Raw genomic sequence first — 14,384 nt, 5'->3', positions numbered from 1 at the left:
ATATACCAACATTTTATTTTCCCAAAAAAACGTGATGAATTTTGTTTCTTATATCTATTCAATCAAATTATCAAAATTATGCCCTTAATTTTTTTTTCCAAACAAGGGATGAGTGTAATATTAAGTACTCAATATCTTTTTAAATTAAAATTTAATTATTATTATTATATGAATATTCAACACACTAAGAGTCTGTTACTGTTATTGATAAAATTACTTTTTTAAATATATTAATTAGAGAATATTAAAAAATAATTTAAAATTAAATTTAATAAATTTTAATTATAAAATTATTAAAATTATAAAATAATATTTTTTAAATTACTTTTTTTAATTACATTTAAATTAATATTTTTATTTAAAAAATAATTTTAAACCTCTGAAGAATATAATGCAAAAGAGGCATTAATTCATTTAAATGGCCAAAGGGACAAGCCACAGGTTTTAGGGCTTGCTTCTCAATCTCCCTGTAAAAATAAAAAAATTGAAAAAAAAAAAAAACTCAAGAGGAATGAGATGATGGGCAGCTTGGAGCCTTCCAAGGCTCATGCAAAGGAGAGAAAATTGAAATAATAAATAGGAAACTGAAAAAAAAAAAAAAGAACCCCCAAAAGGAGTCACTTTAGCTTTGACCCCTCTTCTCCCTTTTCTTTGCGTGGTAGACCCAACTCTCTTTTAACACACTCTCTCAAAGGCCAAAGCTTTTTCATTGTCTCTCTTCTTTTCTCTCTCTCTCTCTCTCTCCACACATTTTAGGGAGAGGGAGCTCTCACACATTGCCCTCTATTATCTTTCTCTACATTCCTTGGATGAGTGTAGTGAGTGCTTTCTTTAAGCCCCACTGCGAAAGCAAAAACGCTCAAAGCTTTGATCTTTTGAAGCCAGGTACTCTCATTTTTGGGCTTCCCTTTCTCTTGACTTTTAACTGGTTTTTTAATTTGCTTGGTGGGTTTTTTCTTATCTTTGCACTTGCTTTGTTTTTTAGCGTCTGGGTCCTTTTGGGATTCGGGATCCAAAGAGTCTTTGATTTGAGATCTGTGACTTTCTTGTTTACCTTGTTATTATCTTCTCCCCCTTTGGGTTTCGCTATATTTTAGAACTATAGTGAAAAAAACTGCATTTGTGTGTGAATTGATTGATTCTCTCTTGTTCTTTATTTTTCACAAGAAAATTTTCGCTATTTTCTGTGGAAAAAGGATTGGCATTTTAAGGTGGAGTTTGGTGCCTCTACTTTACTGATATATTTGTTAATTTCTCGTTGCTGTCTCCTGATCGCTTTTTTGGAGGTGATATTTGATCTGGGCTGCATGCAATCCTACGCTTGTTAGCTAATTTTCCATTGTAGTTTCTGATTAACTAAATACTGAACTTTTTGCTTATTTATATTGGGGAGGGTTTGTTTGGAGCTGGTAACAGACGTTTGTACCATGTAGTATGTTAATTTTATTTAATCTAGGGTCTTGTATATGGATCATCTAAATGTAATGACAAGCATGATTTGTTTCTCCTTTTGCTGCTATGCTGTCTGTTGATATCAGGCTCTATGAATTTTGCATTCCAATATACCCTCGATTCTTTATTTCTTTCTGGGAAAAAAATACTATCTATTAAATCCAGTGTGCAGAAATTGATTGTTATGATTATTTTTAACTGTAAGAGTAGGAAAACTACAACTCTACTGTCTACGAATTTGAAGATGAAAACAAGCAGGACTGCTGGTGGATTTAACATGCTTGGCGTTGACTAATGGGTTTTCCCAATTTGATCTATTTAAAAAATCTGCTTTCTTTAGATGGCCTCAAAACCCAGTGCTGGGACTTCCCCAGAAAAGCAGAGAAAAGCCATTGGTAATCAGACACCAGAAGGAAAGTTCCGCAGGCCCTCACCTTTACAGATTACAAAGACAAGCAAATCAGAGCCAGTCACCCCAAGAAAACCACCTCAAAGTGCACAAGTTGCATCTAAACACGTTTCTGTAGTGACAACTGAGGACAACAAATCACTGATTTCTCAAAAATCAGACAATGTAAATTCTTTAGTCGATAAGGTATCTTCTAGTTTGGCCTTTGTTGATCCAAAACAAGGGCTAACTTGTGCGGATCCTGAAGGGAGTGATGCTAGGGACTCACCAGAAAGTACTACTGATAAAAAAAGTAAAAATTTACAGAATGAAATTGGCGCTAGTTCTGCTGAGGTTAGTGATGGGACCAGCAGCATCGCAAAGACTAGTGGAAGTGCCAAAATCAGCGAAAAAGCTGATTTTGTTGAGAGTGGGAAAAGCAGTGCGAACAGAGGGAGCACAAGCAGTGATGTCAGTGATGAGAGTACTTGTAGCAGTTTAAGTAGCAGTGTCAACAAACCTCACAAAGCCAATGATATGCGTTGGGAAGCTATACAGGCTGTACGTGCAAAAGATGGTGTATTGGGTGTGAACCATTTCAGATTGCTGAAGAGGTTGGGCTGTGGGGATATTGGAAGTGTGTATCTTTCTGAATTGAGTGGAACAAAGTGTTACTTTGCAATGAAGGTTATGGACAAAGCATCTTTAGCAAGTCGTAAGAAACTTCTACGAGCTCAAACAGAGAGAGAAATACTGCAGTGTTTGGACCATCCCTTTCTTCCAACTTTATATACCCATTTTGAGACTGACAAATTCTCATGTTTGGTTATGGAGTTTTGCCCCGGTGGTGACTTGCACACTCTTCGACAAAGGCAGCCAGGAAAGCATTTTTCTGAGCGGGCGGTAAAGTATGAAACTTATCCTTATATTATCTCTATATAATTTTGAGAGGTTTTGAATCTTCAAGTCCCTGCATTATTTTGGTGCAATTTCTCATGTCATCCTGCATGGTATTGCTAGTTTCATTGCTACATCCTTGTCATGAGGAGGTGCTTTGCGTTTATTGCAGAATCATGACTTTGATTTTCTTGTAAGCACTTAAGATTTACCATATTAGGCTCAGATAGTTCTCAATAATATAGGAACTGCTTTAGCTATTTGGGTAATTGGCTGGAATGTGGAAATATTCTGAATATCCTGAAAGATGATGTTGGTACCCGAGTTGGTCTGGGGTTATAAACAAGAAGAGCAATATGAAATGTAATGGGATTTTTAGGGTGAGGGTTACGCATTTGTTGTGTGTTTGTAAGAACATAGAACAAATACATAGAGGGAAACATCTATTATTTTGCAGAACCAGTTGAGAAGCTATATTACACATTATCGTGTGTCATATGACTAATTTAGCTAAAAAGAGTTATTAAGAGATAAATATAAATGGTTCTAAGGAGTTGTTTTATGACTACTTAGTGCACTGAGTTGGCTTAGTCATATTCAAACGTTGTCTCTTAATGAACTCGTGCATCTCTCAAGAAATGAGGCCTATCGAAAAAACAGTGGTTCAGAATAATATGTGCCATTTTTCAGTCTTTGAAACTAATGGTTTCTATGTAAATGAGAAAGTCCACTCCATATTCTTATGTGATGAAAGTCCACTCCATATTCATATATGATGCCCATTCTCATCTCAAATGAGTCTACTGCTATTGCTTTTTCTTAGCATTAGCTTCTATGCAACCAATGATATGTTTGTTTGCTTTGAACCAATCTGCTGTATCCTGAACAAAAATGAAAAAAAGAAAGGGTCAACAGGAAGAATCAATCTGCTAGATATGTTGAATTTATACATGGACTATTAAGTGAACATATATCTCCCAGTTACTAGCAAGGAATGTCATATGTAGAGATAACCCGAACAACTTTTTCCCCATCACCTGCCTAAGGTCACCAATATCTGAACTGCTAATGGGCAATCATTTGCAATTTAGATTTTAGGTTTGCTTTTGCTCCTTTTCCTTCTATTTTCAATGCATATGATAATTTTCTTATAAATGACTTTACTCCTTATTTCACCTTTATTTTTTTCAGCATAAATTAGAGGGAAAAGTCATTGGATTTTTACTGTGAAAGTAAACTTCAGCTTTGCACTTTTAATTTGCAGGTGAAGGTATATATATATATGTCATATTGTCATCTTCTTGCAGTTTTTAACTTTAACTTTTAAGAGAACCTGAGGCCAAATGACATATAAGACGATGAGTGACCTTGAACTTGCTCAGTCAGATTTAGAACTGTATTTGTTCTAATTTTTGTATAATATGCTATTTTCATATCATAATTAAACCAACATATCAGGAAATTTTGTCAGCTGTCTGCTGAGATCATGTGGCTTGTCATAACCATGAAATTTAGAGAAAGAGAGAAAAGTGACAAAATTTTAAACCAAAATACCCCTTTTCTTCTGGTCTTCATTCTAGTGATAAAACCAAGGAACTCAGGACAGTAAGAGTTGGACATGGACATCTAATATGCATATCAATATTCTCTTTATGTTTAGAACTATCAGATATAGTGTGAGCCAAAAGTGCACTGTTATCTTGCTTATTGTGAATGGCCTGAAATTGCAAAGAGGAATGGAACTCATTGAGTTCCTCCTTAGCTTTTAGCATTGGTTCTCCAGTGGGGCTAATATGACTGCCTACTGATATGTTCAAGTGTAATGGAATTAAGATGAGATGGGATGACATTCATAGGCTGCACTACTGCCAGTGTAGAAACTGCTGCAGCTAGACATAGGAACCCATTCCCGGATAACTTTGGTCACTTTAAATGCTCCAAGTGCATGGGTTCATGATCCATTATGCTTGGTGTTTTTAGACAAGAAACTTGGGGAAAATTATGACCGCACATAGAACATAATGCTGTGAGTGACTGTGTAATGGAAAGGCAAACTTCATATTGATTTTCACATTCTTTAATCAAGTATCACATGGGAGAGAAAAAAAAATATAAAAGGACTTGCTTCCTTCTGTTCTATTGATAATGATTGTAACGATCATTCATTGTGTCCTTTAACCTTTAATCAACCTTTAATCTGCAGGTTCTACATAGCAGAGGTTCTCCTTGCTCTAGAATATCTCCATATGCTTGGAATTGTTTACCGTGACCTCAAGCCGGAAAATGTTCTTGTCCGTGAAGATGGACACATAATGCTTTCTGACTTTGATCTTTCCCTCCGCTGTGCAGTGAGCCCAACATTAGTCAAGTCTTCAGCTCCTGAAGGCGAGCACTTGAGAAAGAACCCAGCTTATTGTGTTCAACCAGCCTGCATTGAGCCATCTTGTATCCAGCCTTCATGCGTTGCGCCCACCACCTGTTTTTCCCCTAGAATCTTTTTAAGCAAATCCAGGAAAGACCGAAAGCCCAAGAATGAAATGGGAAACCAAGTCACCCCGTTGCCGGAACTTATTGCGGAGCCAACTGATGCACGTTCCATGTCTTTTGTAGGAACACATGAATACCTGGCCCCTGAAATTATAAAGGGGGAAGGACATGGAAGTGCCGTAGATTGGTGGACTTTTGGCATCTTTCTGTATGAGTTACTTTTTGGTAAAACTCCTTTCAAGGGATGTGGGAACCGGGCCACCCTGTTCAATGTTGTGGGTCTGCCATTGCGATTTCCTGAGTCACCGGTTGTCAGCTTCTCAGCAAAGGACCTAATTAGGGGCTTGCTAGTGAAAGAGCCACAGCATAGGTTGGCTTATAAACGAGGAGCTACAGAGATTAAACAACATCCCTTCTTTGAAGGTGTAAACTGGGCATTGATTCGGTGCGCGAGCCCACCTGAGATTCCTAGGCCACCTGAAATAGAGCATATTCCAGCATCACCATCAACAAGTGGTAAAGGTGCACTTGCTGTTCTTCCTGAGCAGAACAATTATCTGGAATTTGATTTCTTTTAGTTGTTCTTGAAACTGATCTTATATTTGTTTTTTCCGCCCTCCTCAGCCAATATGTAGAGTCTCTAGAACATTGAAGTTGTGGAAATTAGGGTTTTTGAATTGATAATAGTCGTTTGTTCAATGTTGTTATTAAACCTTTTCATATTTGTGTTGGAAGGAAGTTGAGTATCTGAAATTGTGAATGCTCTCAATGTACAACATGGATTTGGCTTCATTTTAATCCTGCATTCAATACCCAACATGGATGAAATGTATAGTGTATAATTTTCAACGAAATAACGTTCATTTTTACATTGATAATGTTTTTTTTTTTTTTAATAATTCCCTATTTCTGGGGAAAAAAGAAATTCCTTTGAAGAACTGAAGTTAAAAGAAATTCCTTTGAAGAACTGAAGTTTTCTTACAATAGGAAAGGATTGTGAAGGGCAAAATGATTGAGTTATAGCAGCTGTTGCGTCCTATCAATCAACCAAAAAAAATTATTATTATTATTATTATTATTATTAATCAATACTTGTAAAGAATTTATTAAATTTTTATATAAATAAAATGGCCTTTCATATTTGACCACTAAATTAATAAATTAAGTTATTTAAAATTTAGTTTATGATGCTACTTAGTTAATATATAAACCAACATGGGTATTGAAGATTAAAAAAATAAATCACACGCAAATTGTGGATTACTATTTTTGCATGTGGTGATGACTCACAAGAAAGGGAACATTCTGCTCATCTTGATCTTGAGATCTGTTTCTAAGTTAATTTGGAGGTAGTCCAAAGTTTGCTAACTCCAACCCACAAACTCGAGAATCTATTCCCATCTTGAAGAAATTATAATAAAAAAAACAAGTGAACAATTGTAAAGAACGGAACAAATATGCTAGAATTGACACGTCTATACTATAGAGAGATGGGTATCTCATCAAAATTTTTTTACCTTTTTCCTAGTGTGTTTCATAGTCCTAGTCGACGTTTCTAAAATAGATTCTAATTAATGGGAGTATAACTCTTCAAAATACTGTCTTAGTTTAGTTATTAAAGTCATATCATACTAAATTTAGCATACTAAATTTAAGTTTTGATTATTAAAATTATATCACTCGTCTAATAGATATTAAATATAAATTTTTAGTCTTTTTATTTTCTGTAAAAAAAATCTTAAAAATACTGTCATATGGTAATGTAATTTTTTTTTTTTAATGAAGGTCTTGTCGCAGTGAAATCGCCAATAATATAGCAAGTCTATCAACAAAATCAAAGGGTGCTTTTTTGGCATAATAAAATTTTGTGAAATTTATTTATAAATTTAAAATTTTAATATTTGATATAAATTAATTTTTTTTAAAAATTTTTAATAATCGATTTTATGAAATTTATTATAAATAAATCAAATTTTATTAATAAAATTTATAAATAAATTTTAAATTTAAAATTATATATATTTCGAGTGATAATATTATCCTCTTATTATATATTATTTCATTTATTCTAAATATAAAATTTATTTCATTTGAAATAAATTTCATATTTGATATAAAATATATTAAATAAAAAAATTTATTTATAAATAAATTTCATTATGAAATTTATTTATTAATAAAATAAATTTTATCATAAAATTAAATTAAATACAGCCTAAAAATCAAACCATACCAAAAGTAAATTGCTATATTAGAAAACTTTGTAATACCTTGGTTTGAAAAATGAATAAATTAGTTATGTAACACTTTAAACTTGAAAAATGTTATATTCAAATTTTGAAAGTGTAGTATTGTAAAGATTTTTTTTATTATAAAAAATTTAAAAAAAAAATATGTTATTACTTAAAAAATCATTATTTTCTACTCAGATTATCTTAAAAAAAATTAATTATTTATATTTTATATTTTTTTTCTCATAAAATGATTTTGCTATACTTATCTTATAATGTTATTAATGAATTATCAAAAAAAAATATTGGGGGACTTGGAGCTTGGAAAAAGGATTAGCCAGAATAGAAAGGTGTGAAGGGGAGAGGGTCAAGTGTTTGAGCCCTGGGTCTTTGAGTCCCTTGCCAAGGAAGGAAGCAAGCAAAGGGTTGTTTAGGTCAAAGCAAATGAATTATGAATTAAGGAAATTAATTAGCAATTATATTAACAATCCAGTACCAGAGGATGAAGCAAGTAAGCAACTTCTTCCCATTGACGACCAGAAAAAGACCCACATGCCGTCGTCACTTCCTCGCATCATAGTCTCCCACTTTTGATCCTTTCATAGGATAACTTTCCAGGTTTCTCACATGACCTCACATGATGATTTTTATATTTCTAATTTAATGCTTTTTTTTTTTTTAACAGAAACCAGATGGACAAATCTGCAACACTGGTAACTTTATTGTTAAATTCTGAAGATTCCTTGCTGCTCTTAATTAATTATATAAAATCGGCCATTAATTTACTTCATAATTTTACTTGAATTGGTTTATTTATGCCGTGATATAATCTACCACGCAGTCTTCTCACTGATTTTAAAAAATTAAAATCAAAATTTTTTCTTTTACCTTTTTTTCCCTCTCCCTTTTTCTTCTTTAATTATTCATTTAAAGTGAGAAAACAAACCCAGCTTTGAAGAAAGGTCATCCTCCCTTTGTTTGGTGAAGTGCACAGGGAGAGAAGTCTAAAACAAACAGCTCCTTTATTTATCAAGGCTTTGAAGCTAAACTAGACATTTCTCCTTCTGCAACTGCAAAACAAGAGGAAAAGAAGAGATGGGTGTTGCTAACCAAGAAGCGATCAAGCAATTTCAATCTTTAATGGACCAAAGTCAGCTTTCAAAACCCAGCTCACTTTTTTTTTCTCAATTTTCTTCTTTAGGATTTCATCTCTATTTGCTTACACAAATTTCTCTTTTTCTCTGAGGTTCTACCAGTAGATGAGCCACTCAAGAATACATTTCAGGTCAGTGTTTCTTTCCTTCACGGGTTTTATTTATCTGTTTTCTTTTTGGTTGCTGTGAACAAAAGAAAATAAATAAATAAAACAGCAATGGGGAAGAAAGAGAATTTGGGACTTGAAATTTAAAGATTAAGCTCAGTTCACAGTTACTAAATTTTAGTTTAGCTCTTTTATTTTTTTCCCCACTAATTGGTGTTAAAATAACCAGAATCGATGTAGAGATTTTGTTTTTTTTTTTAAATCGGGGAGGGGAGCTGGGGACGTGGTGATATGGTTGTGTAATGCTAGGTGTTAATTCATTTGTTATTGCATTTCTTTGTTGCCGGGTCTGATCTAAACGTTATTGATTTTTACCGTTTTCTTTTAAAGAGGTGCAGTACATTCCTTCTGATTCCTTGAATTCTCTGATGCTAACATGTTGATTACAAAAACACGGATTGTTCGATCTGTATAGTAGTTTTTGATACTGGGATAGACTAAAGAGGAGTTTTTATGCACTTGCATATTTCCCTTCAAATAGAAGATTTCAGTTCTTTTTCACGCTGAAGGACAACTTGGAATCTTTGTGGTTAACTTTAAATTGGATTTTGATGCACTAAGCTGTAAAATATCATAAAATGCTAAGGTTCCTGTTCTTATAGTCTTTGAGAGTATCACATTTCAAATTCATTGTGAACTTGCTGGAACTAAATGGCTAAACTTTGTGATGTCTCCTGTAGTATGTGTGAGATGAACCCTGTACCTTCTAATTTTCAGATATGTGCTGCTAATTCCTACGTAGGAGTATCAGATTGCATAGACATGGCCTTTCTGCTAATTTTGATAAAGAAGGATTGAGTTCTAGGCTTTCAAATAAATGATTATGTCTGAAAGATGCAGTTCCATAAAAAATTAGTTTTGACCTTACAAGTTGGGATGTGAATATTGTCATGACAGAAAAAAAAAAAAATCATTTAGAGTTGTGAGAATCCCTTTCCTGTCTTCTCATATGATAGTTAACGACAAAAGAGAATTTATAGAATCGTTAGCATTGTTTTCTAGTCTTATCCCTGTTGTGCCAGCGCTTAAGCTTTGTGTTTGATGATTTATTGTTGCATTAAGGTGTACATTTTGTTCTTGATATGGTTCTTATGAAGTGTAGAAAAATAAATGTTAACTTAAAGCTTGTTTTGTGAACTCCAGAATATGCACCAGGGTTATCCAAATGAAACGTTGGTGCGATTTCTTAAAGCAAGAGAGTGGAATGTTGCTAAGGCCCATAAAATGGTTAGATCCATTTATATATTTTTAAGAATTCATATATGCTTCCCATCCTATAAATTTTTTATCTCTGGTCTTTAGTCTTTGACTCCTTATTCTTTGCTATTATTGCTTTTTGTTCCAGTTGGTTGATTGTTTACAATGGAGAATACAAAACGAGGTTGATAACATATTGGCAGTGAGTGCTTTTGGTACTTAAATGGTGGCTACATACTGCATTATGCATTTCATTATACCTATTTTGTACTTTTTTTTTATCCATGTGCATGACTTGAAAATCGCAACATGAATTTCAAGTGTTCATCTGTATATTCTATAATAGAGATATAGGCATGTTCATTTTTCTGTATGTATTCAGAATTTTTACTTTTAACCTCAGAAAGAGGCACAGCCTTGTAGATTTTAAAAAGGAATTAATTATGGGACAAGCCCATACCATGCCTTAAGTATGCAACACGGAACTCTAATCAGTAAGAAGTGAAAGCAAATAAGCTAAATGATAGAAATGTTTATTCATAACTTTTGAGTAAAAGCTGTCGCTTACAATTTTGTCTTTTTGAAATAGACAACCAATGGATTCATAAATGTCTTAATAGTTTATTTCCTTTCATTCCTTTAAACACCACGAGGATCTAACAACTATAATGCTTGCATGAATGTGCACTCAACTAAAATATAAGTATAACTAGTATAATGGACCAAAAACTCAATAATGTGTAGTGAATATCTCTAGATAATTGCACTATCCCCTTTAGCCCTTCTGCTCTATAATCTATGAAGTGATTGCATGGGTTGACTTTTGTGCAAATCCACAAAATGATGTTTGGTTCAATGTTTTAGGCAATCTAAATACATATTATGCTTTTAGCCCAAGCATTGCAAAAAAATCAATGACACCAATTTCTGTCCAGGATATGCATCACAAATAAAATGTCCCAAGCATCATATTTCTGGCATTTAGTATGTCAATAACCGCATTGGTAAAACAACGTCCATTGTGTTGAATAATAATAATTTTTTGCTTGTTTATCTATACACAGAAACCAATCATTCCAGCTGATTTGTATAGAGCAATTCGAGATTCACATCTTGTAGGATTATCAGGTTGCACTAAAAAGGTATGTTTCAGTTTTTCTGAGTTTATTATTTTTTCTTGTTATCATTGTTGTTGTTAATATGTGAGCTTGTCCAAGAGAGGGCTGATGATGAGAAGTCATTTTTTCCAATGAAAATTTTAAATATTTGCTTCCTCAGGATTTTCTGAGTGGAATTTCTTGTAATCCTCATAAGGCCTTCTGATGTGTCGATAAATCAATTATGATCCCAAATTTAATTCTTTCCCTTTTATTCGTTGAAATTTCTAGGGTCTTCCCGTCATTGCCATTGGTGTTGGGCTCAGCACATTTGATAAAGCATCTGTAAGGATTTTATAACTTTATTATATATTTATTGTACTTAAATACAAGTAAAAATTTGTTTTAACAACATTTGGGATCATTTCATTTATGTATAAGTATGAATTGATTGGGACCATTAGATGCTTGTTACAGAATAAATTTGTTGTGTTTGTGTGCATGTGTGTGTGTGTGTGTGTGTATGTGTGTGAGGGAGGGGGGGGACGGCGGGACTTGTATGGGAGTGAAAAGTGTAACTTGAGACTTGGATTGCAAGGATATTTGATAATCGGTATCTTTTGGTCTTTGGACAGACAGTCATTCTCCTTTTGTGTCTACTTTTTTGTTTTTCTTTTGTTCGCTTTAGGTGCATTATTATGTGCAGTCACACATCCAAATGAATGAATACAGAGATCGTGTAATATTTGTGAGTACAGTCTCTGCCAACTTATGATGGTTTATCATCTTTCTGATTTGTCATGTAAGCTGACTAGTTAATTTTTGATGTAGCCTGCTGCAACCAAGAAGTATGGGCGACATATTAGCACTTGTATCAAAGTTTTAGATATGACTGGCTTAAAGTTTTCAGCATTGAATCAAATAAAGGTACCTTTTGCACATTGGTCTTCAATCTGCTTTTACTGGTAAAAGTGGTGTTTGATAAAAGCCACCAAAGTTCATTTACAAGATGATATTAATAAATTTAAAGCAGCATGTGCATCAACAAATAAGAGTACATCATGCAAAAAATGAAGAGTTTTAGGTCAAATATTTACAACATAGAGGTCCTTCTCCTTCTCAAAAGCCTTCCTATCTTTTTTCTTTCCTTCAAACTAACCAGATAATAATATATGAGGGTTCAACTTTCTCTGTTTTTGTTCATGCAATTATTGATCTTCATGCCTACAAACCAGACGTGCTACTGTCTAGTAGACATGGATGTGGTCCGGTTCTGGTCCTCAGGGCTGAGTACCTAGGACTGAACCGAACGATTCCCTCAGTTCCAGTCCAGTTTGATCAAATCCAATGGTTAATTTAAAAAACAAAAAATTGAAAGAGAAAAAGTTTATCAAAATCGATCCAGTTCAGAACTTTTCTGGAGTTTTAGTTAAAATCTCTCCCAGGCATCCTTTGTGAAGTTCAAGGAAGATTTATTCTGTACTTGTCATGGCTTTCCTGATACTAGCTCTGCACATTGAGCTACAGAACCTCCACCCAGCATTTTGCTTTTAAATCTAAATTTTGAATTTCTCTATTTGACATAAATCTTTCATCATGTTGTTTTTATTGTCCTGTTTGATAAGGGGAAGAGGTACCTTTGGTCTTGCATCTTGTTTTTCGTTTAAATTTATACTTATCGGCTCTTATCAACAATTGGATATGTACCTCTAATTCTAAATGTTTACTCTTCTGAACAGTTTTTCTGAGATCTATGCTGATCTGACTTCTTTATCTTCTATTGCAGCTATTGACTGTTATATCTACAATTGATGACTTGAACTATCCAGAAAAGACAGAGACATACTATATTGTTAATGCCCCATATATATTTTCAGCATGTTGGAAGGTTTGGACTTGTTTCTCAAGTGAAAAGCATTTCTAGCGCTGTTAATGCTTTGCATGTCCTATCAACAGCTCAATGCATTGTAAATATATTCCCAGGTTGTAAAGCCCCTCTTACAAGAAAGAACAAGGAGAAAAATTCAGGTGTTGCAAGGTTGTGGAAGAGATGAATTGCTAAAGGCAAGCAAATATAACTAATTATTGTTTCTAAACTCTCTCCTAAGCATGCACTCTTCTATTTTTATCTTCTAAATGGACCTTACTCCATGTTTACACTAAAATATCTAAAAATAACCATGAATTGAAAGTACATTTTTACATGGTTGATTGCTAATATAAACGTGGTTATGTCATATTTATATTCTATTGAAGTACAATAAAAGTAGGTTTGGCAAAGCCACACCTTCAAATGAGGTTGCCTATATAACTAATTATCTTTGTAAGTCATTCCTGTCAATGCAATGAAGCACTCGTACGATCAATCCCAAATTGTTTTCCTAAAAGGTATTCCTTGACCCTCCAACACAGCTGCCTATAAGAGGGCTAGTTTGTCTGCCCTAGGGTACTTGGCCAATAATGATATTATCGTGCTAGTCATGATGTTCCCTAGTTTGTGTTGTCCATGATTTACTATTCTCTTCTTCATTTTGTTTCCCTTTTGTAATTTGTGTTGGTGTTATCCATGATGCCAACTAAAATTGTTTTCATTCTTTTATCCATTGCAGATGTTCTATCTATTTAAGAATGCTAAGTACATCTGTTTCCTCCATGATCAAAGTAATCTGAAGTTTGACCCTTTTGATTTCATTTCTACGCAGATTATGGATCATACATCCCTTCCACATTTTTTTAGAAAAGGATCTGGCTCATCTCACTGCATAGGGAACGGAACTACTGACAATTGTTTCTCCTTGGATCACGACTTCCATCAACAGGTATACAATTACATCCAACAGCAAGCCGCTCTTCTAGAATCAGTTTCACCAATCAAGCAGGGGTCAGTCCACGTGGATATCCCAGAGTCAGACTCAGAAGATGCCAAGATTGCTAAGACAATCGAATCCGAGTTCCAAAAGTTTGGGGGTCTGAATGGACTCTCTAACTCATTAAATGGCCTTAAAGTTGAAAGTTGAATAATATCAACTTCGAATCCTTGATAACACACCAGATCCCCAACTCTTGGTGGCTGATTGATCCTGACAGCTTTGGTGGCAACTCTTTGTACTTGAGTTACCCAATACGTTAGTGCTCACTTGCATCAGCTCGATGCAGGATTGGCAAGATAAAGCTCTAATATTTTTGTAAATTGATATTACCAATTTGGAGTGGACAATTATAACTATGGCATTTTATGACCATTTTACTCTGATGATAGAGTAAAAACTATTGCATTATCTGTTGTCTCTGAAGCTATTGCATTTGCATGCCAG

The 14,384-nt window shown here is 33.9% G+C and overlaps 2 protein-coding genes across 8 annotated transcripts; both read left to right on the top strand.

Moving 5' to 3' along the window:
• Positions 1–649: 649 nt before the first annotated feature.
• Positions 650–5,977, top strand: LOC110671638 (serine/threonine-protein kinase D6PK). 3 transcript variants are annotated; one of them, XM_021834151.2, is made up of 3 exons: positions 650–885; positions 1,663–2,748; positions 4,941–5,977. In XM_021834151.2, exons 2-3 carry the CDS (start codon positions 1,793–1,795, stop codon positions 5,800–5,802), a joined length of 1,818 nt encoding a protein of 605 aa, XP_021689843.1. In that variant the 5' UTR covers positions 650–885; positions 1,663–1,792; the 3' UTR covers positions 5,803–5,977. The 3 variants fall into 3 exon arrangements, with proteins under 3 accessions (XP_021689843.1, XP_021689844.1, XP_021689845.1); XM_021834152.2 differs by lacking the exon at positions 650–885 and adding an exon at positions 1,007–1,211; XM_021834153.2 differs by lacking the exon at positions 650–885 and adding an exon at positions 1,007–1,286.
• Positions 5,978–7,920: 1,943 nt separating this feature from the next.
• On the top strand, positions 7,921–14,348 carry LOC110671639 (phosphatidylinositol/phosphatidylcholine transfer protein SFH9). 5 transcript variants are annotated; one of them, XM_058136842.1, is made up of 13 exons: positions 7,927–8,073; positions 8,141–8,168; positions 8,450–8,605; positions 8,712–8,740; positions 9,920–10,003; positions 10,122–10,175; positions 11,038–11,115; positions 11,362–11,415; positions 11,759–11,818; positions 11,902–11,997; positions 12,857–12,958; positions 13,054–13,134; positions 13,773–14,348. In XM_058136842.1, exons 3-13 carry the CDS (start codon positions 8,551–8,553, stop codon positions 14,085–14,087), a joined length of 1,008 nt encoding a protein of 335 aa, XP_057992825.1. In that variant the 5' UTR covers positions 7,927–8,073; positions 8,141–8,168; positions 8,450–8,550; the 3' UTR covers positions 14,088–14,348. The 5 variants fall into 5 exon arrangements, with proteins under 5 accessions (XP_057992822.1, XP_057992826.1, XP_057992825.1 ...); XM_058136841.1 differs by having other exon boundaries at positions 8,443–8,605; XM_058136839.1 differs by lacking the exon at positions 8,141–8,168 and having other exon boundaries at positions 7,921–8,073; positions 8,443–8,605.
• The last annotated feature ends 36 nt before the right edge of the window (positions 14,349–14,384 follow it).

Source organism: Hevea brasiliensis, chromosome 15, assembly GCF_030052815.1.
Source record: "Hevea brasiliensis isolate MT/VB/25A 57/8 chromosome 15, ASM3005281v1, whole genome shotgun sequence".
In the NCBI taxonomy this organism is placed as follows: Eukaryota; Viridiplantae; Streptophyta; class Magnoliopsida; order Malpighiales; family Euphorbiaceae; genus Hevea; species Hevea brasiliensis.
The sequence above is the reverse complement of the archived record's forward strand: the minus strand, read 5'-3'. Positions and strand labels throughout refer to the sequence as shown.